Source organism: Hemiscyllium ocellatum, chromosome 9 (genome assembly GCF_020745735.1).
Source record: "Hemiscyllium ocellatum isolate sHemOce1 chromosome 9, sHemOce1.pat.X.cur, whole genome shotgun sequence".
In the NCBI taxonomy this organism is placed as follows: domain Eukaryota; kingdom Metazoa; phylum Chordata; class Chondrichthyes; order Orectolobiformes; family Hemiscylliidae; genus Hemiscyllium; species Hemiscyllium ocellatum.
The window spans coordinates 57,125,790-57,151,277 of record NC_083409.1 but is presented as its reverse complement, the minus strand read 5'-3'; the positions used below and the strand labels follow the sequence as shown (position 1 = coordinate 57,151,277).

The window sequence follows — 25,488 nt, the reverse complement described above, 5'->3', positions numbered from 1 at the left end:
CAACGAGAGGACATAACTTTTAAGGTGAGAGGAGAAACATTTAAAAGGGCCCTGTGAGGCAATATTTTCACAGTATGGTGCATATGTGGAATGAACCAGAGGACCTGGTAGATGCAGGTATAATTACAACATTTAAAAGACATTCAGACAGGGACATGGATAGGAAAGGTTTAGAGGGATATGGGTCAAACGCAGGCAAATGAGACGAGTTTAGTTTGACAAACTGGCATTGACAAGTTGGACCAAAGGATCTGCTTCTGTGCTGTATGACTGTCTATAGTTCGAGGCTTATTGTACAGACCATTACTTCTCCTAAAACTTTAGTAACTATTACAGGTTTGCTGAAGTTAATGACTCCTTCCTGGGATATTGTCCTAAAGGTAAAAATCAAACTTTTGAACTTTGCATTAACGTTGATAATTTATGTGCAAGCTTGGTCAGGGGGTGCTGGGACATTATTTGGCCATGGAGCAGTTGTAGGCTACGGAACAATCCTAATTATCTTCCGGTCTAACACAATGGCTGGAATCCCAAACTAAAAGGAGCCATCCATGGAGATTCGAGCAGAGATTATTTTACATGATCAAAATCATTTATTCAGTTTATAAACATGCACAGAAGCTTATGAATTTAGTGCAGGAATAGGCCACTCAACTCTTGCATCAGCACTGCCAGTCCAATTCCACAATCCCGGGAGTACTGCAGATACTGGAGATTACAGTTGAGAGTGTGGTGCTGGAAATGCACAGCAGGCCAGACAGTATCTGAGAAGCAGGAAAATCGATGTTTCGGGCAAAAGCCCTTCATCAGAAATTAGCCTCATTTCTGATGAAGGGCTTTTACACATAACATTGATTCTCCTGCTCCTCAGATGTTGCCTGACCTGTGGTGCTTTTCCACCACCACACTCTTAACTCCACAATCCCAAGATTTCAAGACATTTCTTATCAAGAATTGATCTACCTCAGTCTTAAAAATATTTAAGAACTCTGCTTCCACCACCTTTTCAGGAAGTGTGTTCCAAACAGGAAATAATTTTACCTGAATTCTATTTTGAACAGGCAATCATTTCTTTCAAAGAGTGACCTTTAGTTCCAGATACTCTTATAAAAGGAAATATCCTTTTCATATTTACCCTGTCTAGGCCCCTCAGGATCTTAAATAATTCAAGCAAGTCACCTCTTATTCTTCACATTTTCAGCAGATACAAGTCTAGCCTATTCAATATTCCCTCATAAGACAATGCATCCATTCCACAGAATAACTTAACAAACCTTCCCTGAACTGCCTCCAACACAATTCCTTAAACAAGGAGCCCCCTTACTGTCGGCAATACTCTACAGGTGGTCTCAGTAATGCTCTGAATAGGGATAATCTCCCTACATTTGTACTCAATTCCCCTTACAATAAACAATATCACTATTAGCTTTCTCATTTCTTAATGTATTAACCTTTTCCAAATCATTCAATTGGACACCTAGATTCCACTGCATTACAGAGGACTGCAATCTCTCACTATTTAAATTATATGGTTTTATATTCCTTCTGCCAAAATGGACAAAAACTGCACATTTTCCAAAATGATACTCCATTTTTCTGATCTTTGCCTACTTACTTAACCTATCTATATCCTTTTGTAGCCTCATCATGTCCTTTCACCACTTACTTTCTTACTTACCTTTATGCCCTTGGCAAATTTACTAACCATGCGCTTGTTCCCTCATCCAAGTAAACTTACATTAATTGTACAATATTGAAATCCCAGCACTAATCTGTGTGGCATACCAGCTGTAACACTTTGCCCATTCAGAAAATGACCCATCTCTCTCTCTTTCTCTACTTTACATCCTGTTAGCTAAGTATTCTTGCAAACATGCTAATGTCACCCATTACATTGGACGCTCTTGTTTCTTCACAATAACTTTCGATATGGCATCTTATCAGGTCCTTTCTGGAAATCTAAGTTCAGCCCATCCACCAGCTTCCCTTTATCAACAGCAGGATACGTAGTGTCGAAGAGTCATTCAGCACAGAAACAGATCCTTTGGTCCAACCAGCCTATGCCGAAAATAATCTTAAACTAAACTAGTCCTACCTGCCTGCTTCATGCTCATATCCCTCCAAACCTTTCCTATTCATGTATCCAAATATCTTTTAAACATTGTAATTGTACCCATACCCACCACTTTCTCAGGAAGCTCATTCCACACACAAACCATCCTGTGTAAAAGATTTGCCTCATGTCTTTTTCAAATCTCTCTCATCCCACCTTCAAAATGTATCCTCTCATCTTAAAATCCCCCATCCTTGGGAAAAGATGAGTACCATAAACTCTATCTATACCTCTCATTATTTCATAAACTTTCATCAGATCACCTCTCAACCACCCATGCTCCTGTCTTTCTTCATAACTCAAACCTTTCACACCCAGCAACATATTGGTGATTCTCTTCTGAACCCTCACCAGCTATTAATATCCTTCCTATAACTGGGCCACTAGAACTGGACACAATATTCCAGAAGAGGCCTCACCAATGTCCTGTAAAACCTCAACATGACTTCCCAACCCCTATACTCAAAGAACTGAGCAATGAAGGCAAACAAGCCAAAAGCCTTTTAACCACTTTGTGATGCAGATTTCAAACAATTATGGACCTGCACCCTGAGGTCCCTCTGTTCTACAACATTACCCAAGGCCCTACCATTAATTGTGTAAGACTTACACTTGTTTGTTTTACCAAAATCCAATACCTTGCATTTATCCATTTGAACTCCATCTGCCATTTTCAGCCTATTGACCCATTTGATCAAGATCACTTTGAAATCGTAGAAAACCTTCCTTAATGTCCACTATATCACCAATTTTGGCGTCACGTGCAAACTTGTTAACCATACCTTCTATATTTTCATCCAAATCATTTGTATAGATGACAAACAAGAGAGGACCCAATCCCTGTGGAACATCGCTGGTCACAGGCCTCCTTCTTTGAAGAACACCAATACGTTGATTAAGCACGATTTTTCTTTCACAAAACCACATGGATTCTGCTCGACTTCCTTGAAGTGAACTTTAAGCTATAAAAGCTTCAATAATAGTTGTGGGCATCTTTCCTATGCCAAATATTAAACTTACTAGCCTGAAGTTTCCAGCTTTCTGTCTCCCTCACCCTTTGAATAAAATACATTTGAGAAAATTGCATTTAAATAACACGTTACATTATTTAAAACAGTTTCAATCTGCCAGTCTCTCTGTTGAGCCACAGGACCAAGCAGAAATTGCAGTAACCTCAGTACAGAAAGGAGGAGGAAGAGAGAGAAACAAGCTGCCAACCACACAATCTGCAGTCTTTATTGCGCCAATCAAATAAACTGTGTCATGCCTGGCCACTGAGTACAACTATAGCATAGCATTCTATGTATGTCAAAGCTTGAAAATATTGACAGCCCTAATTTAAGTGTTCAATCAATTGTGTACGAGAACACACAAACCAGACAAGTCAAGTTATGGGGCACTGGTGCAGCACCTCCATGCTTGAGATATGGGGTTGGAGGGAAAGACAAAGTCAGACTTCCTTGATGCTAAATGTTAACAAGAAACTCTTGCTGGAAAGTGCATCAGTGTGGGCATTATGTTTGGTACAGATTCAAGTTCAGCTATGTTGTCCTGTTAAATAAGTTCAAAAGGTACTGAACAAATGCAGATCTGGCAGCATCTGTAGAGGGGGAAAACAGAATTAAATGTTTCAAGTCCATATAACTCTTCTTCTACATGCTTGTTAGGATATAGTCAACATTCACTGTGTGGGCTTAAACACAAGAATTGTTACTTGGACATTGAGGAGAATTAGGAGAAGTTGATGAAAAATCACAGGATGGACAATGTTTTTTTGAATTCTATTTCAGGGAAGGAAGGCAAAAATTTATTGAAAGGTAAGGGGATAACATTCACACCATCTTTGTTATATTAGTACTGAATTAATTCGTCCACAACCTGATTTACATCATTCCATGAATTACAATTTGACAGTTTGCAGTCAGTGAAATTCAAATTGCGTCTATCATTAAAACACATTCTTTCCATATACTAACTACCTTTCCATATTCATTCCTATTTAAAAAGCTCTGTTATAACCCAGTGAACCCAGCTGGTATGTGGGATTTCTCAGCTTAAAGCGCTAACATTGCTGAATAACTTTTATCATTTGTACAGACTGACCACTTTATTATACATCAGGTCAAAGAATATTAGTCACAGAGTATTGACTGAAATGCTATCAACATGGAACAGCAGGTCTGCTGGAACTCTCAGCAGGCAACTAACAAACTGTTGCCAAGCAATGGTTCTTTCTTACTCCGAAAGGCACCACAATTTTCCCTGAAGCTTAAGCACAGATTAAAGAGAGGTTTTGATTTGTCTGGCATCAATGAAGAATAATTTCACGTAGAACAACTCTGATACGGACCTAAGTCAAATTTACTAATTTGGCAAAAAAAAAGTGGAATTTAGCCTTCAGTCCTTAGTCCATGACTGCACAACTGAAGTCATCAACATACTGCACAGGGCATTTTAAAAACCAAACATAGTTATGGATGGGAGAAGTAAAAAGTTAAAAATAGGAAACCATCTTTGTGATTAGATTTCCACCATGTACAACCCCAACCCCACAATTTCTGACTGTCCTGACCACATCATCGCCTTCCACTTTCATCGATGAATCATCCAAAGGTGACTGAGCCTGAGACATTAACCCAAGGAACTCCTCCAGTGATATCCCAAGGCAGAGATATTTAGCCTCCAACAAAAGTAACCAGCTTCCTTTGTGCTAGCGCTACATGATCTTCCATTGTGACTCCAATCAATGGACAGATTCCTCAGAAATTTCCACTGATTCCAGTCTCGCTAGAGTTCCTTGATGCCACTTTTTCAAATTCTCACTCTCACCTCACCTCTGGAATTCAACTCTTTAGTCAATGTTTGAACTAAGTTGCACTGATGGAAATTAAACGGAGTGTCAATGAGTAGGTTGTAGTGAAGCAAGTAGTGCTTGACAGCATTGCTGGTAATAGCTTCCATCACTTTACTGATGATCTAGAATAGATGATGGGGTGATAAGTGGTTGGGTTGGATTTGTCCTTCTTTGTATGCACAGTACAGACTTAGGCTATTTTCAATATTGTCAGGTAGATGTCAGTGTTGTAGCTGTACTGAAACAGCTTGGCTTGGTGTGCTGCAAGTGCTGAGCACAAGTCTACCATACTCTTGCCCAAATGTTACTAGGGTCCCTAACCTTTCCAGTACCTAGTACCTGTACCCATTTTGGGATATCATGTGGAGTGAATCGAAGTGGCCAAACTCTGGTACCTGGTGATGCTGGGGACCTCGAAAGGAGGCTAAGATGGATCATCCACTCAGCACTTTCGGCTGAAGATTATTTCAAATGCTTCAGCCTTGTCTTTTACATTGATGTGCTGGGCTCCTTTTTTTTAAAATTAAAGTATGGGATATGGTTGTCACTGGCTGGCCAATATACTTTGCCTGTGACCTGCCTTTTGAACCACTGTCTTCCAACTGCAATGAGATGACACACAATCCTATTAGGGAAGGAATTCCTGAATTTTGACCCAGCAATAGTGAAGGAACAGTGATATATTTCCAAGTCTGAATGGCGAGTGGCTTGAAGGTGAATTTGAAGGTGGTGGTGTTCCCATGTATCTGTTACTCTTATTCTTTTAGATGGAATTGGTCATGGGTTTGGAAGCTGCTGTCTAAGGATCTTTGTTGAATTTATGGCACTGCATCTTATAGATGGTACAACACTGCTGCTACTGAACATCAGTGGTGGAGGAAGTGAATGCTTGAGGATGGTGATACTTGTCAATGAATTAATTAACTGTCCAACTGCAATTCATGTCTGGTTGTAGCAGCACTGCAAAGCTTTGATTTGATTCACTGTTTTCTGATCAATTAGTTCAATCTAGCATACTTTCAACTGTTGAGCATGCATGTAGCTCTGCAATGGATAATGTACTAACACGAGTATTTATAGCAGGTAGGGCTGTAGTTCATTCTGGGAAGCACATCTGCTGTTACCTGGACTGCTGACATTCTCATGCCTCTGCTGAACTTACAGCCATGTTACCTTCTCCCTAGCTCTTGTTTGGAGTTCATACCAATGCTCCATGGGTTGAAGTTGCTGTGAAGTGAGCATGCACTAAAATAAATCAAAATTACAACTCCCATGGTAGGTGATTTCTTCTTGCAGATCTATTAGTTGGAAAGTACAAGGCCATGTCAACTGTGAACAAATAAAATGGAGAAATAATTGGGAATTTTTATCCGCCCTCGCAGCTTCCATTGTTTAACGCTAACCTACAGCATTCCTTCTAATCAATTCCAATAATATTGAGTTTTCGGTTCTTTCTTTAACAAATGTTTAAGATTCTATACAAATACAAGTTATTGTTACTTGGATGAAGTAATTGAACTCTGTTTATATAACCCAGGCTCCCAAGAGTATAGAAATTTAGAAATTCCTTTAAAAAATTTCAAATCAATAGCTATTTTGTGCCTCTGTTCCTTTTATATCTTTTATTGTGTGCATGCATTCGATTGTTGGGGGGGGGGGGGGGGGGAGACATGCAGTGAAATGAGGAAATAGGAAAAATTGTCAATTTTGGCATGTCTGCTCAAGGACTGATCACCTTACACCTTCCTATTTAAGGATCACAGCATGAATGCAATAATTGACTTCCATCAATAGCTATCCACCTCAGCGTTTTAAGCAATGTTTCAAGAAAGCACTATTTCATGTCATCTAAAGTTTATTTCTCCGAAGTGTTTTCTTTTCCTGGGTATAATGGAACAAGCTTATTTCAAAGTTAGATTCAAATCAAATACATTTACAAATATTCAACTGAGCTAGACTCAGTCTGGTTACTGAAGTATCAAAGCCATTTTAGCACAACTTGTTTGCTTCCCAACAACACGCCCCATTTCCACATTGCCCTCATGCCACAACAAAATACATGACTAATACAATAAAACACAACAGGGATGACATTCCAGGAACTGTGCATACAGCAATGCTGTTAATATATTTTTTAAAATCTTAACAATGGCTCTACTGTGTTGCCAAATAATAGTTAATGACATCTGAGGGGAAGCCCTAATTTACTGAGTTAGTTTTCTAACAATAAATGGTATTTGCTTCATATTCTAAATGACAGAATTTTCAACATGCACTCAGTTCATAAACTTCATTTTGAAGCTCTGCAGAAAGGTCGTGCCTGGAATTCTATGGATCCAATGCATTAATGTGTTTTTTCCACAGCTTCTAAAATGTAACCAACTGTATCATCCACCTGCATCCCACAGCCCTCGCCCACCTAACTTCCTGTATGCAACCAGCCAAATCAACCCTATCAGTATGAGACAGTGGATTAACTGGAGATAGGCATGCATTCCTTTCAATGAACTGCCGATTGCTGAAACACAAATACACAATCAGACTGCTTCTTGGGTGGGCCCAAAGATAGGATTACATTCCCATGGGGGCCTCTGAGCTTTGCAAACCTTAGGCTAATTGATCAGTTCTTCTTACCTGTTGGACCAGTTAAGAAATATGACTGACCACACAGACAAAACAACATCTTTATATAGCACCTTCTATGATCATAGGACATCCCCAAGCATTTTACAGCCAAAATATTTATTTTTAAGCAGCATAGTTGCTGCTGTAATCTCAGAAATGCAACAGCCAATTTGCACAGACCAAGTTCCACAAAGAGCAATGGAGTAACAACTAGATAATCTTTTTTAGTGGTGTTAGTTGGAGGATAAATTATTGGCCAAGAGTCTTAATCAAAAAAATGCCACAGAATCTTTCACATTCCCCTGATACAGCAGAAGAAACCTTAGTCCAATGTCGCATCCGACAGTGTGACACTCCCTTAGTACTGCACTCGTGCATCATAATTATTATGTCCAATCCTGGAATGGGGCTTGAACCCACCACCTTCTGACTCAGAGGGAGAGTTCGACCAATAGCTTACACCACAAGCTAGGAAACTCTTAATTACTGACTATCAAACTTTGCAACATAGCAAATCAATCAGTAAATTTCAAAATTTTCAAATATCGGATTTCTTAGCTTCCAGAAAAATCTGCAAGAATTGTTATGACTTGCACAACTGAGTTGGGTGGATCTAGTATTTTCACCTGGGTCATAGGTACTACAGAAACTTGGCTGAGAGAAGGACAGGACTGGCAGCTCAATATTTTGGGTTTTGGATGCTTTAGGAAGGATACAAAGGAAGGCAAGAGAGGAGGGAGAATGGTACTTTTGATTAAGGAAAACATTGCTACAATAATTATAGAAAATATTTCTGAGGGATCAGCCAACAAAAATATATGGGTTGAAATTAGAAATAAGAAAGAAGTGATCACCTTGATGGGATTGTACTACAGACCCCACAATAGTCAGAGGGAAACAGAGGAGCAAATATATAGCAAAGTCTCAGATTATATGTAAGAATAATAGGGTTGTAATAGTAGGGGATTTCAATTTTTCCAAACATAACTGGGACTGCCAGAGTGTTGAAGGCTTGGATGGTGAGGAATTTGTCATATGTATTCGAGAAAATTTTCTTTATCAATATGTAGATGTATCTACAGGAGAAAGAGCAAAGTTTGACCATCTCTTGGAAAATTAGGCAGGGCAAGTGAGTAAAATGTTAGTCAGAGAATAATTTGGGACTAGCAGTCATAATTCCAATAGCTTTAAAATAGTTATGGAAAAGTATAAATCTTCCATAAAAGGAAAAGTTCTTAATTGGAGTAAGGCACGTTTTAACAGTATGACACAAGAACTTTCAAAAGGTTGATTGGAGTAGACTGTTTGCAGGTAAAGGGACTTCTGGCAAGCGTGAAGTTTTCAAAAGTCTGACTACAAGAGTTCAGAGACATTATAGGTTTGTTAGATTGAAAGGCAAGGCTTGTAAGATTAAGGAACAATGGATGAATAAGAGATATTGAGTTCAAGTCAAGACAAAAAAATAAAAATACGTGAGATATACACAACTGGGATCAAATGAATCTCGAGTACTTCTTATCAGGGAAATCAGGAGGACAAAGTAGGAATATCAGATAGCCTTGGCAGATAAGGTTAAGGATAATCCAAAGGAGATTTTACAAGTACATTTAGAACAAAACAACAACTGGAGAGAGAACAGGACTCCTTAAAGATCAACAGTCATCTTTGTGTTGCATCTTATGAGATGGGAGAGACATTAAATGAATATTTCACCTCCACTTTTACAATGAGAAAGAAATGGAGGCTAGAAAACTCAGGAATATAAATACTGATGTTTTAACAAGAATTCACATTAATAGAAAAGATAGTGTTGGAGGTCTTGGAAAACAAAGATGGATAAATCTACACGACCTGGACAAGGGTATCTCAGAATATTGTGAGAAGTTAAGGAGGAAATTGCAGGAGTCCTAGCAGAAATATTTATATCAACTATAACCACAGGTGAGGTGCTGGCTAATGTTGTACCTTTATTTAAGAAAGGCTGTAAGGAGAAGCCTGAGAACTGTAGACCCGTGAACCTGATGATGATAGTGGGTATGTTGTTGGAGGTTATTCTGAACTATTGGATTTACATGCATTTGGAGAGGCAATGAATGATTAGGGATAGTCAGCATGGTTTTGTGCAAAGGAAATTTGACTGAGTTTTTTTGAGGAAGTAACTGAGCAGATTGATGAGGGCAGAGTGGTATACATTGTTTACATGGACTTTCGTAAAGCCTTTGATAAGGTTCTGCATGATCGATTGAATAGTAAAGCTGGACCACATGGGATCCAGGGTGAGCTTGCCAATTGGATATAAAATTGGCTTAACAGCAGGAGACAGAGGGTGGTGGAGGAGGGTTGTTTCTTGGACTGGAGACCTGTGACCAAAAGTGTTTCATAGCGATTAGACCGGGTCCACATTTGTCATTTCTAGAAATTACTTTGATGAGAATATAGGAGACGTGGTTGGGAATTTTGCAGATGACAACATGGTGTTATCATGGACAATGAAGAACGCTATCTCAGATTACAAAGAGATATTGATTAATTGGCTCAGTGGGCTGAGGAACAGTAGATGGAGTTTAATTTGGATAAATGCGGGGTTTGCATTTTGGCAAATCAAACAAGGGCAGGACTTACACAGTTAATGTTAGACCATGGGTAGTGTTGAAGAATGGAGAACAAGGGGGTCAGGTACATAATTCTTTGAAATGGAGGCATTTAGCACGTTTGCCTTCGTTGCTCAGACTTGAGAATAGGAGTTAGACGTTATGTGGAGGTTGTACAGGACGTTGTTGAGGCCTCTTCTGGAGTATTGTGTACCATTCTGAGTGCCCTGCTATAGGAAAGGTATTATTAAGCTGGTGAGAATTCAGAAAAATTTTACCACGATGTTGCTGGAAATGGAGGATTTGAGTTATAAGGAGAGGCTGGACAGGCTGGGATTGGATAGGGTGACACAACATTAGCTACCTCCAGCACCTCACCTGTGGTTATAGATGATATAAATATTTCCGCGAGAAGTCCTGCAATTTCTTCCCTAACTTTCCATAATATCCTTGGACTGTTTTCACTGAAGGGTAGGAAATTGAGGGGTAACCTTAAAGAGGTTTTATAAAATCAGAAGAGGCAATATAATAAGATGAATAGCAAAGGTCTTTACCCTAAGGTTAGTGAGTTCAAAACTAGGGGCCATATTTTTTAAAATGAGAGGCAAAAGATTTACAAAGGGCATGAGAGGCAAGTTTTGTTTGTATACACAATATGGTTAGTGGATGGGTTGAACTGCCAGAGGAAGTGGTGGATGCAGGTACAGTTACAACATTTAAAAGGCATTTGAATAAGTACATGAATAGGGAAGGGTTTGTAGGGATATGGGCTAAATACAGACAGGTGGGACTAGTTTTGTTTGAAGATGGTCAGTGTGGACCAAAGGGTCAGTTTCCATACTGTGTGACTCAATGACTTTGTCTGTACACAAACAAAAATCTCAAAAATTAAATGTTTAGACTTCTATGAAACTTGGCGCAGATTGGAAGAACCAATTAGCTTGAAGATCTGTGTATTTGTTAAGACGGAGATAGTGCGGATGACTTTCTTTTAGAATGCTGTCAGTTGTTTTACTTAGAAAGTTGTGGGTCATTTTAGAATGTTCTGGATGGTCTCATCTGTTGAGGGACAATTTGTAACATCTGTCAATATGTGAGCAGACTTCTAAGAGCAGGTTGCTGGACTGAAACCTCTTCAGTAAAAAGGAAGCTGTTAATTTCTTTTTCTACGCTTTGCTGTACAGAATATCAACCAAGCATAGAAAAAATGTCAAGAATGAGCGGTGTAATTGTAATAACCTTGAGCTTACACAAGCTTATATGTGTTCCTAAGTGCTCTCTTCACTTGTTAATACTGTATTGGAAATTTCACTCAAGAGAAATGGAAGACATATGAAACAAACATATAAACAAGGACAGTCAGGCAAAGTTCCTTTGGTTCATCCAACTTGTTCCACATAATTGATACCTTGTGTAACATAATTTATACCCTCTGCAAGCCCTACAGGATCTTCAGGGAGGTGAAAAGGAAGGCTGCACAAATACACATGTAATCTAATCAGGCAAGTGATCAAAACAAGTCCAGAAGAACTCTGTGGTCTGAAATTCTACTTTATCTAAGAGGTGATGTTCACCCAAATCAAAGGGAGGGCCCACTCTCACTTGCCATACACTTAATTCCTTTTGTAGCCGATCTAAGTAACCCAAAGATGGTTTACATTAGAAATTGATCTGGTGGCCCTCCTCTGTTCCTGTGCCAAAGCCTTAATATCACCCATACAACCAAAATGCATTCCAAGTGAGATTTTGTCATGGTCTTGCATAAAGATAAAATAGCATACCTCATCTCATCGTCCTATGGAAGTACCCCAACAATACATTTGCTCTTGTTGTTGTTTCAAAGCCTTGCTCATGTAACTCGATATAAACATTTGAATCAGGAACAAGAGTAGGTCATTTGGCTTTTCTGGCTTACCTCACCAATCAATAAGCTGCTGATCTGCTTACAGCCTCAACTCTACCTCCTTTACTGTTTGATTTGCTTGTCAAGCAAAAACCCAACTAATTCAACCTTCAAAATATGAAATGACCCTGCTTTTATTGCTAGGAAAGAAAATTGCATAATCCTGAGAAAACAAAATTCTCTTTATCACCATCTAAAATGGGAGTTCACCCATTTTGAAACTGCCTTGTAGTTCTAGATTCTCTCAAGGAGAAAACACCCTGTCAAGTCTTCTCAGGATCTTAATGTTTTAGTAAGAGCACCTCTTATTCTTCATGGCTATAATGGATATTTATAATGGAGCCAATTCAACCTTTCCTCATAAGACATCACCTTCATCCCAAAATTAGTCAAATGAACCTTGTCTAAAGCTGCTTCAAACTCTTGTACTTTTCTAAATAAGGAAACCAAAATTGTACAATGCTTTCCAGGTGTGGTCTCAACAATGCACTGCAAAAGTGAGCAAAACCGCCTGCCTGGGGAGGAGGAGGGCAGTGTACAGTGGTTCAGTGGTAAGTACTGCTGCCTTACAGCATCAGGGATCCAGGTTAATTTCGCCCTCTGGAAACTGGCTCTAAGGAGTTTGCATATTCCCCTCATGTCTGTGTGGTTTTTCTCCGGATGCTCTGGTTTCCTCCCACAATCCAAAGGTAACGTTAGATGGATTGCCCATAGTATCCAGGGATGTGCAGATTAAGTGGATTAACCAGGGAAAATGCAGGGTTACAGGGATTGGGTGGGAAGTTCTGTGAGGAGTTGGTGTAGATTTGATGGGCCAAATGGCCTGCTTCCACACTATAGGGATTTGAAAATTCTATATATTCCAACCCTCTTGCAATAATCTCCAGCATTCCATTAACCTTCCTAATCAGTTACTGTATTCACATGCTGACTTTCATAAATCACAACACCCAGATCCCTCTGTACCTGAGTTCTGTAATCACTCTGTATTTAAACAACATGCTGCTTGTACTTTCCTACATTATACTCCATCTGCCAAAATTTGTTTCCACTCATTTCAGCTTTTAGAGCTCCCGATTCCCTCTCCATAACTTACTTTCCTATCTATCTTTACGTCATTATCAAATTTACCAAACACGCATTTGAGTGCTTCATACAGGTCATTGATATAGGCTGTAAATACTGAAGACCACAGTACCAAACCATGTCACTCCCATCTATTACATCTTGACAACCTTAGAGTGATCAAGTCATGCTTACTTTGTTTCTTGTTAGCTAACAAATCCTCTATATGGTCTAATACGTTATCTAAGATAAATCATGAGCTCTTACTTTGTGGAAGAACTTCTGATGTAGTGCTTGCTCAAATGCCTTCTGGAAAATCCACAAAGCACATGCATAGGTTCCCGTTTATTCACATTCTTTGCTACTTCCAGAAATACCTCTAATGATTTAGTCAACCATGTTGATTGTTTCATGATTTCCTAAATGCACTGTTACAACTTCCTTAAAAATGGATGCTAATATTCTCCCATGACAGGTTTTAGGCGAACCAGCCAATCGTTTTCTGCTTTCCATCATCGTCCATGTTTGAATAGGGGTGTTACAATTGCTGTTTTCCAATGGAACTCTTCCAAATCAAAGGAATTTGGGAAAATTAAAGTCAATGTATCTATTATCTCAGCAGCCAATTCTTTTAAGTCCAGGGGGTGAAATTCATCAGGACTTGGGGACTTGTCAGCCTTTAGTTCTAATAATTATCTCACATATCCTTTCCATGGCAACTCCCTCACTTTAACTTCTTGATTCACACTTCTTTTGTTATCTGCTTCTATAGCAAAGACAAGCACAAAGTATTTGTTTAATACATTCACCATTCCTTTACTCCTTATTATTAATTCCCTAGTCTGTCTCTAAATAATGAACAGTTACTTTAGTTAAACTTCCCTTTTTAATTTCCTGTAAAATCTCTCAAGGTCTGCTTTTATATATTCAGCAACCTTTCTCTCATATATTAACTTCTCTGTCCTAAGTTATACTTTGCTTTCTTATGTGTCTAATCTGACAAGCTACCACTAATTCTATACGCTCTTTCATTCAACTGATGCTATCCATTAGAAATCTATATAAGGGGGGCCCTGATTGACTAATGTCTGACTTACCAAAGCTTGTACTTATAAATACAATCCCATACAGAATCTGATATATGAATGTTTCCTCCACTTACAAATGGCTATTTTATACTGTCTGACACGGTGTTCCACCTTGTGTACAAACTAGCTTAAAATGGACTCATGAACACAACACCTTTACTACCCAGGAGTCAGTGTACTAGAATGACCGGATCACGCTCGCACTCTTTTTTTTAAAAAAATGCCTTTCCTCATAGGGTGTGTGAATGAACATGCATGCACCCACATGCATAATACTGTACTTCTCCAAATCGACAGCACTCATCAGTCAGAAGCCCAGTCTTCAAATGTCTAAGATCCACCTGAAGCAATCAAACATCAACTGTAGCCCTGACACTTGCACAGATCTTCGCAGCATCTGTCATTTTACAAATCATGCCCTCAGCACCTACATTAGGAACATAAATAAAAACAGAAAAGGGCACCAATCTCTACGCCAGCCCCTGAGGCTCATCACTGGTGATCAGGCTCAAGACAGTTCCAAATCTATAATTACTTCCTGCTTATGCCCTGAAGCCAGTTTTCAATATATCTCAATATACTACCAACACAGCCAGAGTCTTAATCCTATACAGAAGCTTCTTATGTGACATCTCATAAAAGCTTTTCTGGGAAGTCTAAATTGCCATCGTCCAAGATCTCAGCAAGTACTTCAAAAATAAAAAGACATTTTAGACCTTTTTTTCATGAAGTCAAGTCAGGGTATCTGAAAGTCAACTACCTTCCATTCAAACGATCACATAGCCCAAATAATTCCCAAAATTAAACTAAAGCAGTTCTCTTTATTTTTGCAGCTTAGCTGTCAGGAATCAAACGTTTGATACTATTTAGGTTCAGGTGATGAAAGGTGAGTTACAGGAGGTACTGGAGGATAATATTCCATTTGGGATATTATCCCTTTGGAATAATATCCCATCAATAAGCAAAAGGAGATGAATGGAGTAAATATTCCCTTTTCTTCTACACGCAGCGACTATCCATTTTTATCAAAACCAACTGCCCACTTCAAAATGGCAGCACTTAAAATCCATCCCAGAGAAGGAGAAAATCAGCACCAATGACTTTTGACAACATCCAGACAGTGCACTGAAGGCTTGCTTGATTACACAAAATGCAGTGGTAGGCCAAAATGTTGACCATTTTTGAATTGGAGTGAGAAACAAAATATTGACAACTCCGGTATGATTTGAAATTAAGTAATATAGAAAAAGTCAATTGACAATAATAGTTCGATAGCCTAGTACTCAAGAATACCTTCAAAAAGAATCAAAAATGTTATCAAGTTGGAGTGAAGGAGAAAGGTCTTGGTGGAATTAAATCAATCATTTGAGTGATGACATTTATCTTCTTGAAGCAAAGGAAGTTCACATTCAACCCATGTCAGATTTTTGAAAGCGTCAAATTAGTTCCACTCTTTCTTCAGTTCTGCAAATTTATCCTTTCCAAATAGATCATTAATGTGTGTACAACACTGCTTTCAAATCTCCATTCTACTTAGTATTCTATTTGAACCTCATCAGGTAAAAGTTGTTGCTGTGGCCCTGCAGAAGGAACAATAACCTAATAGGGACATAGTCAACCAATCATTAGAAAATCTCTCATTAACTGGCCAGGAGGCATGAAGAGTCTAATAATAGAACTGAGAGAAAAAAATAGAGGTAAATACACGCTCTAAAAGGAAATGCATCAGAAGATATTAACAACTTGCTAAATATTGAAGCAACTCTCTCCTTGACATTTTGCAAAGAATACCAAGTGTAAAGTTCAGTTATATAAGCAACCCAATTGTAACTATCTGAAGTAGCAAGCTGCTGCCAAATCCAAGCTTTATTTGGCTATATATCAAGTCAATCATATTTACTACCACATCTCTCCCTTCTGCAGCATTATAGCCGTGTGATTTGATTCCCAGTGAGAAGAGAGAGAGAGAAAAAAAAATCAGCAGTGTGCTTGGTCTTAATTTGGAAACAGATTTGGCCGACATCCACCAGTTCCTGGAGTCTGTTCAAGTAGCCAAATACTGGCCAACAGCCCACGACAATGCAATCAACTGTCTCATTTGCCAAAAAGTAGGAATATTTTTGGTCAATATGGAAAAACTAGGTAACAATAACAAAAGCTGCTCTTCATGTAGAATTCTGTTACACAGTTTATGAGGTTCATAAGACAATATTGTGTTTTGGAACAGGGTCATCATTTAATTTAAAATGAAGCTGATCATGTGACCTACTCTGACTCCTGTCTGAGTGATTTGATTGTTAGTGATTAAAGACAGCCCAGATTCTTTTAGCTACGAGGAAGGTACAAAATGTTTACTCTTGGATCAGCGGGTATCCTGTGTGCTCTCAGTGGATTAACTGCACGTCTCCAAAGTCCAAGAAATGTGCAGAGAATTACAGGTTGCAAACAATTGCAATTTAAACTGTCCATTTAACTCAAAAGATGAGAGTTAGGCTTTCAAGGAAAACTTGCAGCACCTCTCCCTGCATACAATGTCCATATGGTTAACATTGCTATGGTGATCCATTTCAAGGTTGCAGGAACATCGGGAAAGCTTTTTGACCTTTTGAGCCTCCTCCATTTTGGCTCTTCTAAAATATCTGAGTATCACAAACAGGTTAGTCTGCTGGACTGTGGGATAGAGGGATTAGTTGGAGGGTGAATGTCTTGATATTGAGTATGCAGGCTCGTACTCTGATCAAAAACCTAAACCCACGTGAAGATTTTTATTTCATTCATTCAAAGGTTGTGGTCTGCATTGCCTGGCCAACATTTATAGTCCACCCTTAATTGCCTTTGAGGCAGTAGTGGTGAGCTGCCTTCATGAACTGCAGCAGTTTATTTGATATAGATACACCCAGTGCACCATTAGATGATTGACTTGGAGAGAAATTTGGAGACAGTGATATACTCATGTAACTGCTTGATTTTCTGGATGGTTACAGTCATGGGTTTGGAAGAGATATAGAAGCTGGAACATTAGTTTATGTTCGGGGGAAGAGCAGTTCGGGGTTAAAAGTTACCAGGCTGAGACAGACAAACAGTAGAAGTAAACCCCAAAAAAGGTTAAGTCATTATGGACTGGTATTGGAAGATCTGAACACGTACTTAAAAGGAAAGTGTAATGTTTACTTGTGAAGTGGCTACAGGGGACTCAGTGATAGTAATGCTGTTGATTACCATGTGGAAAAGGTCAGATTCTCTCTCACTGGAAATGGGTATTCTTTGATAATTGTGTGGCATAAATTTTACTTGCCAGTTCCAATCCAGAAGTTGTATAGGTCTCGCTGATTATGGGCAGACTACTTCAGTTTCTGTGCAGTTGTAAATAACGTGTTAACTGTACAAATTATCAGTGAACATCTCAATTTTTGACTTTATGATGGATAAAAGTCATTGATGGAGCAATTTGGGATTGCACCCTCAGCAATCCTGAGATGACTGACCTCCCACAAGTGTCTTCCTCTGTACGAGGGAAACTTCTAATCAGAAGAGCGTTTTCTTCAATAACTTCACTTGCCATCAAAATTGCAAACTTCATTTTCACCTTTGCCAGCATCTCAGATTGACATCATTTCCACAGCAGTACAGGTTTCAGAACTACTGAGGCCTTTTGTGGCTTTTTGGCATAATGCTATACAACCAAAGTCATATCTTAAATCAAATGGGTTTATGCAGCATTACCAATGTGATATACCATTATGAAGTAAAACGGAATGAGACCATTAGCAGCAGAGTCAGTTTGCTGTCGAATTGAGAATGTTGCAAGGTCTCTGCATGTCTTCATGTAAGTGAACAGGTAAATTTGTAAACCCACATATCTTTGGACATGTGGGACAGGGCAGAGTCAGAGTCAGAGGGTAAAGAAGTGCAGGATTTGCCTATTTATCTTTCCTATTCTGTCAATGATCTGCCTCATCATTAAATTCTAGGACTCAATTTGCAATGGAGAAGTATATCACCATTCTGAACAGTTGCTAGCAAGTTCCTTTCAGTCATTGAGATCAATGCTGTAAAGACAGCTTGGGGTGCTTTTAGAGTCAGAGTCATAGAGATGGAAACAGACCTTTTGGTCCAAACCATCCATTCTGAACAGATATCTCAACCCAATCTAGTCTCACCTGGCCCATATCCCTCCAAACCTTTCCTATTAAGAGGCATTTGGATGGGTATATGAAATGTTGCAATTGTACCAGCCTTCACCACTTCCTCTGGCAGCTCATTCCATACACGTACCACCCTCTGCGTGAAAAAGTTGCCCCTTAGGTCTTTTTATATTTTGCCCCTCTCACCCTAAACCTATGCCCTCTAGTTCTGGACTCCTCGACCCCAGGGAAAAAAACTTTGTCTATTTGTCCAATCCATGCTCCTCATAATTTTGTGAACCTCTATAAGGTCACCCCTCAGCCTCTGACACTCCAGGGAAAACAGCCCAAGCCTGTTCAGCCTCTCCCTATAGCTCAAATCCTCCAACCCTGGCAACATCCTTGTAAATCTTTTCTGAATCCTTTCAAGTTTCACAACATCTTTCCGATAGGAAGGAGACCAGAATTGCACGCAATATTCCAACAGTGGCCTAACCAATGTCCTGTACAGCCGCAACATGACCTCCTAACTCCTGTACTCAATACACTGACCAATAAAGGAAAGCATACCAAACGCCTTCTTCACTACCTTATCGACCAGTGACTCCACTTTCAAGGAACTATGAACCTGCATTCCAAGGTCTCTTTGTTCAGTAACACTCCCTATGACCTTACCATTAAGTGTATAAGTCCTTCTAAGATTTGCTTACCCAAAATGCAGCACCTCGCATTTATCTGAATTAAACTCCATCTGCCACTTCTCAGCCCATTGGCCCATCTGGTCCAGATCCTGTTGTAATCTGAGGTAACCCTCTTTGCTGTCCACTACACCTCCAATTTTGGTGTCATCTGCAAACTTACTAACTGTACCTCTTATGCTCACGTCCGAATCATTTATGTAAATGACAAAAAGTAGAGGGCCCAGCACCGATCCTTGTGGCACTCCACTGGTCACAGGCCTCCAGTCTGAAAAACAACCCTCCACTACCACCCTCTGTCTTCTACCATTGAGCCAGTTCTGTATCCAAATGGCTAGTTCTCCCTGTATGCCATGAGATATAACCTTGCTAATCAGTCTCCCATGGGGGGCCTTGTTGAATGCCTTACTGAAGTCCATATAGATCACATTTACCACTCTGCCCTCATCAATCTTCTTTGTTACTTCTTCAAAAAACTCAATCAAGTTTTTGAGACATGAATTCCCATGCACAAAGCTATGTTGACTATCCCTAATCAGCCCTTGCCTTTCCAAATACATGTACATCCTGTCCGTCAGGATTCCCTCCAACAACTTGCCCAGTTGCATCTTCTTTGTCCTCCCCTGGAGTTCTGGCTATTGGAGAGTTGCGAAAACAGGAGCTGACAGGGAAATGCTTTATCGCTATCTGGATGCCGTGTTCAGACCACTAGAGTTGATCTGAGAGATATTTGGCCTGAATACTTATGGAGCTAGCATCAAGGAGAGCACAGGTATTTGTTTAATGATTCTTCCATTGAATTGAGCTAATGTTGCTGGTGGAATACTAACGCTAAGTTAATTTTTCTGCCAGTCTTCTGTATCGCTGATAGACAACCCAACTCTCAGAGCAATATGTCAACAACCACCGTGCATACTTGGACTTTTAGTCATGTATGTGCTATTGAGCTTACTCAGCTGACCTAGTGTTCAATAGCCTGGTCAACGGGGATCTTTTCAGAGGGACAAGTGCCAACGTATCAGCGTGCTCAACTTATTCTGGAGAATCCCTTTGAATGTGTATTGAAACGGAATATTTGACTGACTATATCTGGCCATTTGAACTTCATTCTGGCGCTGTTCAAGGACAGTCAACCACTGTTATATATAGAATTGAAGAGACTGGGAGTGACTTGCTAATTTAGTGCAAAGTGGGCAACAATACTGTGGACTTCCACATCCTGTAGATCACATATGTCTATGGTGATCAGTTTAGTTTTAACATGGAAATAACTGAAGTTAAAGAATTTTCCATGGAGATGGTATTTAATATTCACACCAGAGAGTTGATCTTTGATGACGTGAACAGCCATTGTTAGGGAGAATATAACCCATACTGGAGCTATCACACAGGCCTGCTACACACAGTTCTGGATTGTGAAGGCTACTGTTTCAGATCTCTCACTCACGATTGTTGCAGTTACATCATAATGAAGGAGTTCAAAGTTTGGGAGAAGATTTGTAGCTCGGGTGCTCGTTGTTGTGGTCTTGTTTGCCAAGCTGGGAATTTGTGTTGCAGACGCTTCGTCCCCTGTCTAGGTGACATCCTTAGTGCTTCGGAACCTCCTGTGAAGCACTTCTGTGATCTTTCCCCCGGCATTTGTAGTGGTTTGAATCTGCCGCTTCCGGTTGTCAGTTTCAACTGTCCGCTGCAGTGGTCGGTATATTGGGTCCAGGTCAATGTGCTTATTTATTGAATCTGTGGATGAGTGCCATGCCTCTAGGAATTCCCTGGCTGTTCTCTGTTTGGCTTGTCCTATAACAGTCGTGTTGTCCCAGTCGAATTCATGTTGCTTGTCATCTGCGTGTGTGGCTACTAAGGATAGCTGGTCATGTCGTTTCATTGCTAGTTGGTGTTCGTGGATGCGGATCGTTAGCTGTCTTCTTGTTTGTCCTATGTAGTGTTTTGTGCAGTCCTTGCATGGGATTTTGTACACTACATTGGTTTTATTCTTGCTGGGTATCGGGTCCTTCGTCCTGGTGAGTTGTTGTCTGAGAGTGGCTGTTGGTTTGTGTGCTGTTATGAGTCCTAGTGGTCGCAGCAGTCTGGCTGTCAGTTCGGAAATGTTCCTGATGTAGCTCTTGCCAGACTACTGCAACCACTAGGACTCATAATAGCACACAAACCAACAGCCACTCTCAGACAACAACTCACCAGAACGAAGGACCCGATACCCAGCATGAGCAAAACCAATGTAGTGTACAAAATCCCGTGCAAGGACTGCACAAAACACTACATAGGACAAACAGGAAGACAGCTAACAATTCGCATCCATGAACACCAACTAGCCATGAAACGACACGACCAGCTATCCTTAAGTAGTCACACACGCAGATGATAAGCAACATGAATTCGACTGGGACAACACTACTATTACAGGACGAGCCAAACAGAGAACAGCCAGGGAATTCCTAGAGACATGGCACTCATCCACAGATTCAATCAATAAGCACATCGACCTGGACCCAATATACCGACCACTGCAGCGGACAGCTGGAACTGACAACCGGAAGCAGCAGATTCAAATCACTACAAATGCCGGAGGAAAGATCACAGAAGCGCTTCACAGGAGGCTCCCAAGCACTGAGGATGTCACCTAGACAGGGGACGAAACATCTGCAACACAAATTCCCAGCTCGGCAAACAGAACCACAACATAATGAAGGAATTAAGATATAGCTTCTTGGTCAGCAGAGTCTCTGTAACACAATCCACAAGATCTCAAAATTTACTAACTTCCCTTTGAAAGGTGCTTGCAGTATGCTGGGTTTAGCTTCAACAATGTTACTGGATTGTTGCTCATTAGTCAGTTTACTTGAAATTGTCAATAGAGTTATGGGACTACGGAAATAAACATAAGTCCATGCTGTTTTTTAGGGTGACATTCATATGAGCAAAAGTTTCCATCAGTGCATGGTAATCAATAGCAAACAGTCTTGGTTGCTTGACCCTAGCCGAGCTGAGGCTACTTGTAGTGCTCCCACATTACGTCAATTGAGAACAGTCAGGCATGATTCAAGAACTAAACTCAGCCTTCACAAGCAGTATGATTCGTATCAGATCAACGGTTTAATTAGCTGCCAAATCACAGCAGGAGGGTAAAACACGAGCTTTAGAGACAATAACTCCCATTATCTAGGCAGAGTTTGAGTACAGAACAAATTCATTTGACTACAGTTGGAATTCCACAACTGCACACCTGCTTCAAAATGTGCGACGACATTGATGACATGAGAAAGTAAATAAACTCTCCAGGCTTTCAATCAGAAGTCAACAAACATCACAAGTTGAATATTACATGGGCCTGAGGATCTGGCTGACAGCTGCACTCATGCAAGTTATTATCAGCTATGTGACTCATGCAGCTAAGGGGCCTTAGATCTTACAAGGTGAAAAAAAACCCGACAAGTTTGCCAAGATTATTCTCTGCCAGATGCTTGGCAACAAAAGTAGATTGCTATGAAAAGGGGAATGAAACATCTTACTCACCTGCTGGACTTCTGTTTCTCCATTGGAAATTTTTTCAGTGTACACAAATGAGTTGTAGATTGTCTGGAAATAGAACAGAGCAGAACAGGTTAGAGGACAGTTACACACAAAAAAAAGGTTCTACACCTGAGTGTATCAAAACTGCAGCCCTTTAAGCCAAGGTTATTACAATCATATGTGAACTCTCTAGGTCTGAAGATTTCAAAGGAGCAATGTGTAAGAATTGCCACCGCAAAGTCCATTAATAGTTGCAGTTTTGTATTTGTGCAGATTATTTGGAACATGAATTTCAAAATTGATAAATGGCCTTAAGTTCCATGGTGCAAATCTTTGCAGCCTCTGAATACACAAACTGAATACTCTAAGAACCCCCAACCTATAGATTATCTTTTGTCTTCTCAAATTTTACCTGCACTCCTAAAAGTGAAGACTCATGTTGGGGTTGGCTTCATAAACGCTGACTACAATTAAGTTTCTGAACCAAGCAGAACGTGCAGGCAGTTAGCTGAATAGCCCCAACTCCGAGGCTGATTGAAAAAGATAAATCAAATCACTTTTTCCTGCAATGTGCTTTGAACATGGTACTTTCCAGGCAGCTCAAAAGGGCCCCCTTGTAGTGCAGCCTCTACCCCCTGGACTGAGACACCTGGGTTCAAGTCCCACCTGCTCCAGGGATGTGCAATAACATCTCTGAACAGATTGATAATAAAAAGAAAGGTTAAATTTAAAACACAGTTCAGGCTGATCAGCTCCAAATTTCTAGGCTGTTCCTTTACCCCTCACGCACCCCGCCCCAAAAATGGAATATAGAAAGCTTTCTGCTGGTGCTTTTAATATAAAGAGGGCTACAACAGGGTTTTGAAAAGTAAAACATGAAAATTAAAGCTTCTAAACAAATGAGCCTGGTTTATAATGTTCCTGGTTTATTTCATTTATATTAAAATGCATCACTTTATTTCTTAAATATCTTTTCATTTACAATTGACTGCATCAGAAAACTTGATTTAGTAGATCTTTTTGAAAAGAAAAAAATCTTCTCTTCCCAACTTAATCAGAGCAACCATTTTAAAATGAAGACTTTTCCACAGTTAGGCTATCCCCATTATACTTTTTAAACAGTCCCTCAGGATCAAGGGTGACTTTCTTCCACTCCAGATCAATGGCTTTTGACAAGGTTTTAAAGTCCAATCCACAATCGGCAGACTCAGCCATGTGTGAGGCAGGTGGAGGTTGAGGCTTGAGTCACTGAGTTGTTGAGATGCTTGTGTGCTCCCTACAAAGCCTCAACTTTGCCTCTACATATTCTTGATAAAGTTTCAGTATGTTGTGCACTCTCTCAGTCACAGGCCAGAAACCCCCATGAATTGGCAAGGCCATTTTTAGGCTCCTCCAGGATAGTTGGAAGCCAATCCTGAAACATTCTTGCTGTCGTCCTGTTAGCGGCTTACCATATCCAAGTTCTGGGCAGAGCAGTTACTTCAGATACTGCATGTTAGGCATTCAGATGACTTGAGCTGAAAATATGTTGCTGGTTAAAGCACAGCAGGTTAGGCAGCATCCAAGGAACAGGAAATTCAACGTTTCGGGCCAGAGCCCTTCATCAGGAATGAGGAGAGTGTGCCAGGCAGGCTAAGATAAAAAGGTAGGGAGGAGGGACTTGGGGGGAGGGGCGATAGAGATGTGATAGGTGGAAGGAGGTCAAGGTGAGGGTGACAAGCCGGGTGGGGTGGGGGCGGAGAGGTCAGGAAGAAGATTGCAGGTTAGGAGGGCGGTGCTGAGTTTGAGGGAATCGACTGAGACAAGGTGGGGGGAGGGGAAATGAGGAAACTGGAGAAAGGTGACTTGCCCTGTCCAGTGTATTAGCTTTAAGTGATTAGCACTGCTAGATTTCAAGAGGATGCTACTGTTTCACTGCCGTTACCTTTCCCAGTGCCTTGAGGTGCAGGCTGTAGGCTGTTCAAGTCTCTGAAGTGTACAGGAGGTAAAGAACGAACTGCTGCCTGGGAAACCATGACCTTAGTTTCAGGTTTGAGACCCTGGTTACCAAGTACTTTTAGCCTGAGTTAACTGAAGACTGAACTGGCACACTGGAGGAGCTGATGATCATTTCATTATCCATGTTTGCTTTTGTAACAGGAGGATCTCAAATCATGGAAACTATCCATATTTACTTACTGAGGCTCAATGACTGAGACTGCAGTCACTCTGGTTTAGATTAAAGGTGACATTAGTTGAACAGGTTCCTGCCTGCTCAGTAAATTATCTCCACACCTATCAGTAGTTTGCTGGTTGTGAAATGAAATATTGGAGTAAGGGTGATGGTGAAGAGCGATGATGTAAAAACACAGCCTTGTTTGACCCCAGTGGTCATGGAGGTAGACTCTTTGTTGGTAAGGATCATGGATTTTGTTCTTGATCATAATATTCAGAAGAGAAATATCTGATTTTTTATTTTATGACAGCCTTCAACTTTGCCATTTGATTATGATCTCAATGAATCACAATTTTCAATATTAGTCCTTCCTTGCTGTGAAAATAAGCTTTTAACAATCAAGCTTGTGATAATTATTATTTCTCAATTTAATCTCTTCTGGCATCTGCATTAATTATTACAATATCTTGCTTTGGTGTTTCATCCAAGTTTGTAAATTTATGCAAATCATTAGTTGGGCCTCAGTCAGAATATCGTCCTTTTTTGATATCAAGGATGAAGAGGAAATGTGTGTGAAACTGAAGGTTATAGGAGATCTAACTTTTTTAAAATCACAAATGCTTTGATATATTACTTAATGTTCCTTTCTTTTATCAGTGACAAAACTGAAGACTGCCACAAGACGAATTAAAAAAAGCCAAGATAATTAGGACATAGAATGATCTCTGAAAAATATTTTGGATGTAG

At 40.0% G+C, this 25,488-nt stretch overlaps 1 protein-coding gene across 1 annotated transcript in view; it reads right to left on the bottom strand.

Annotated features, from left to right (window-relative positions):
• cachd1 (cache domain containing 1) overlaps positions 1-25,488 on the bottom strand; it is a 163,552-nt gene that overhangs the window by 57,271 nt on the left and 80,793 nt on the right. The window contains exon 2 of the mRNA XM_060830378.1: positions 22,590-22,652. Within this exon, the coding sequence (XP_060686361.1) occupies positions 22,590-22,652 (63 nt within the window). The remainder of the gene's footprint in view (positions 1-22,589; positions 22,653-25,488) is intronic.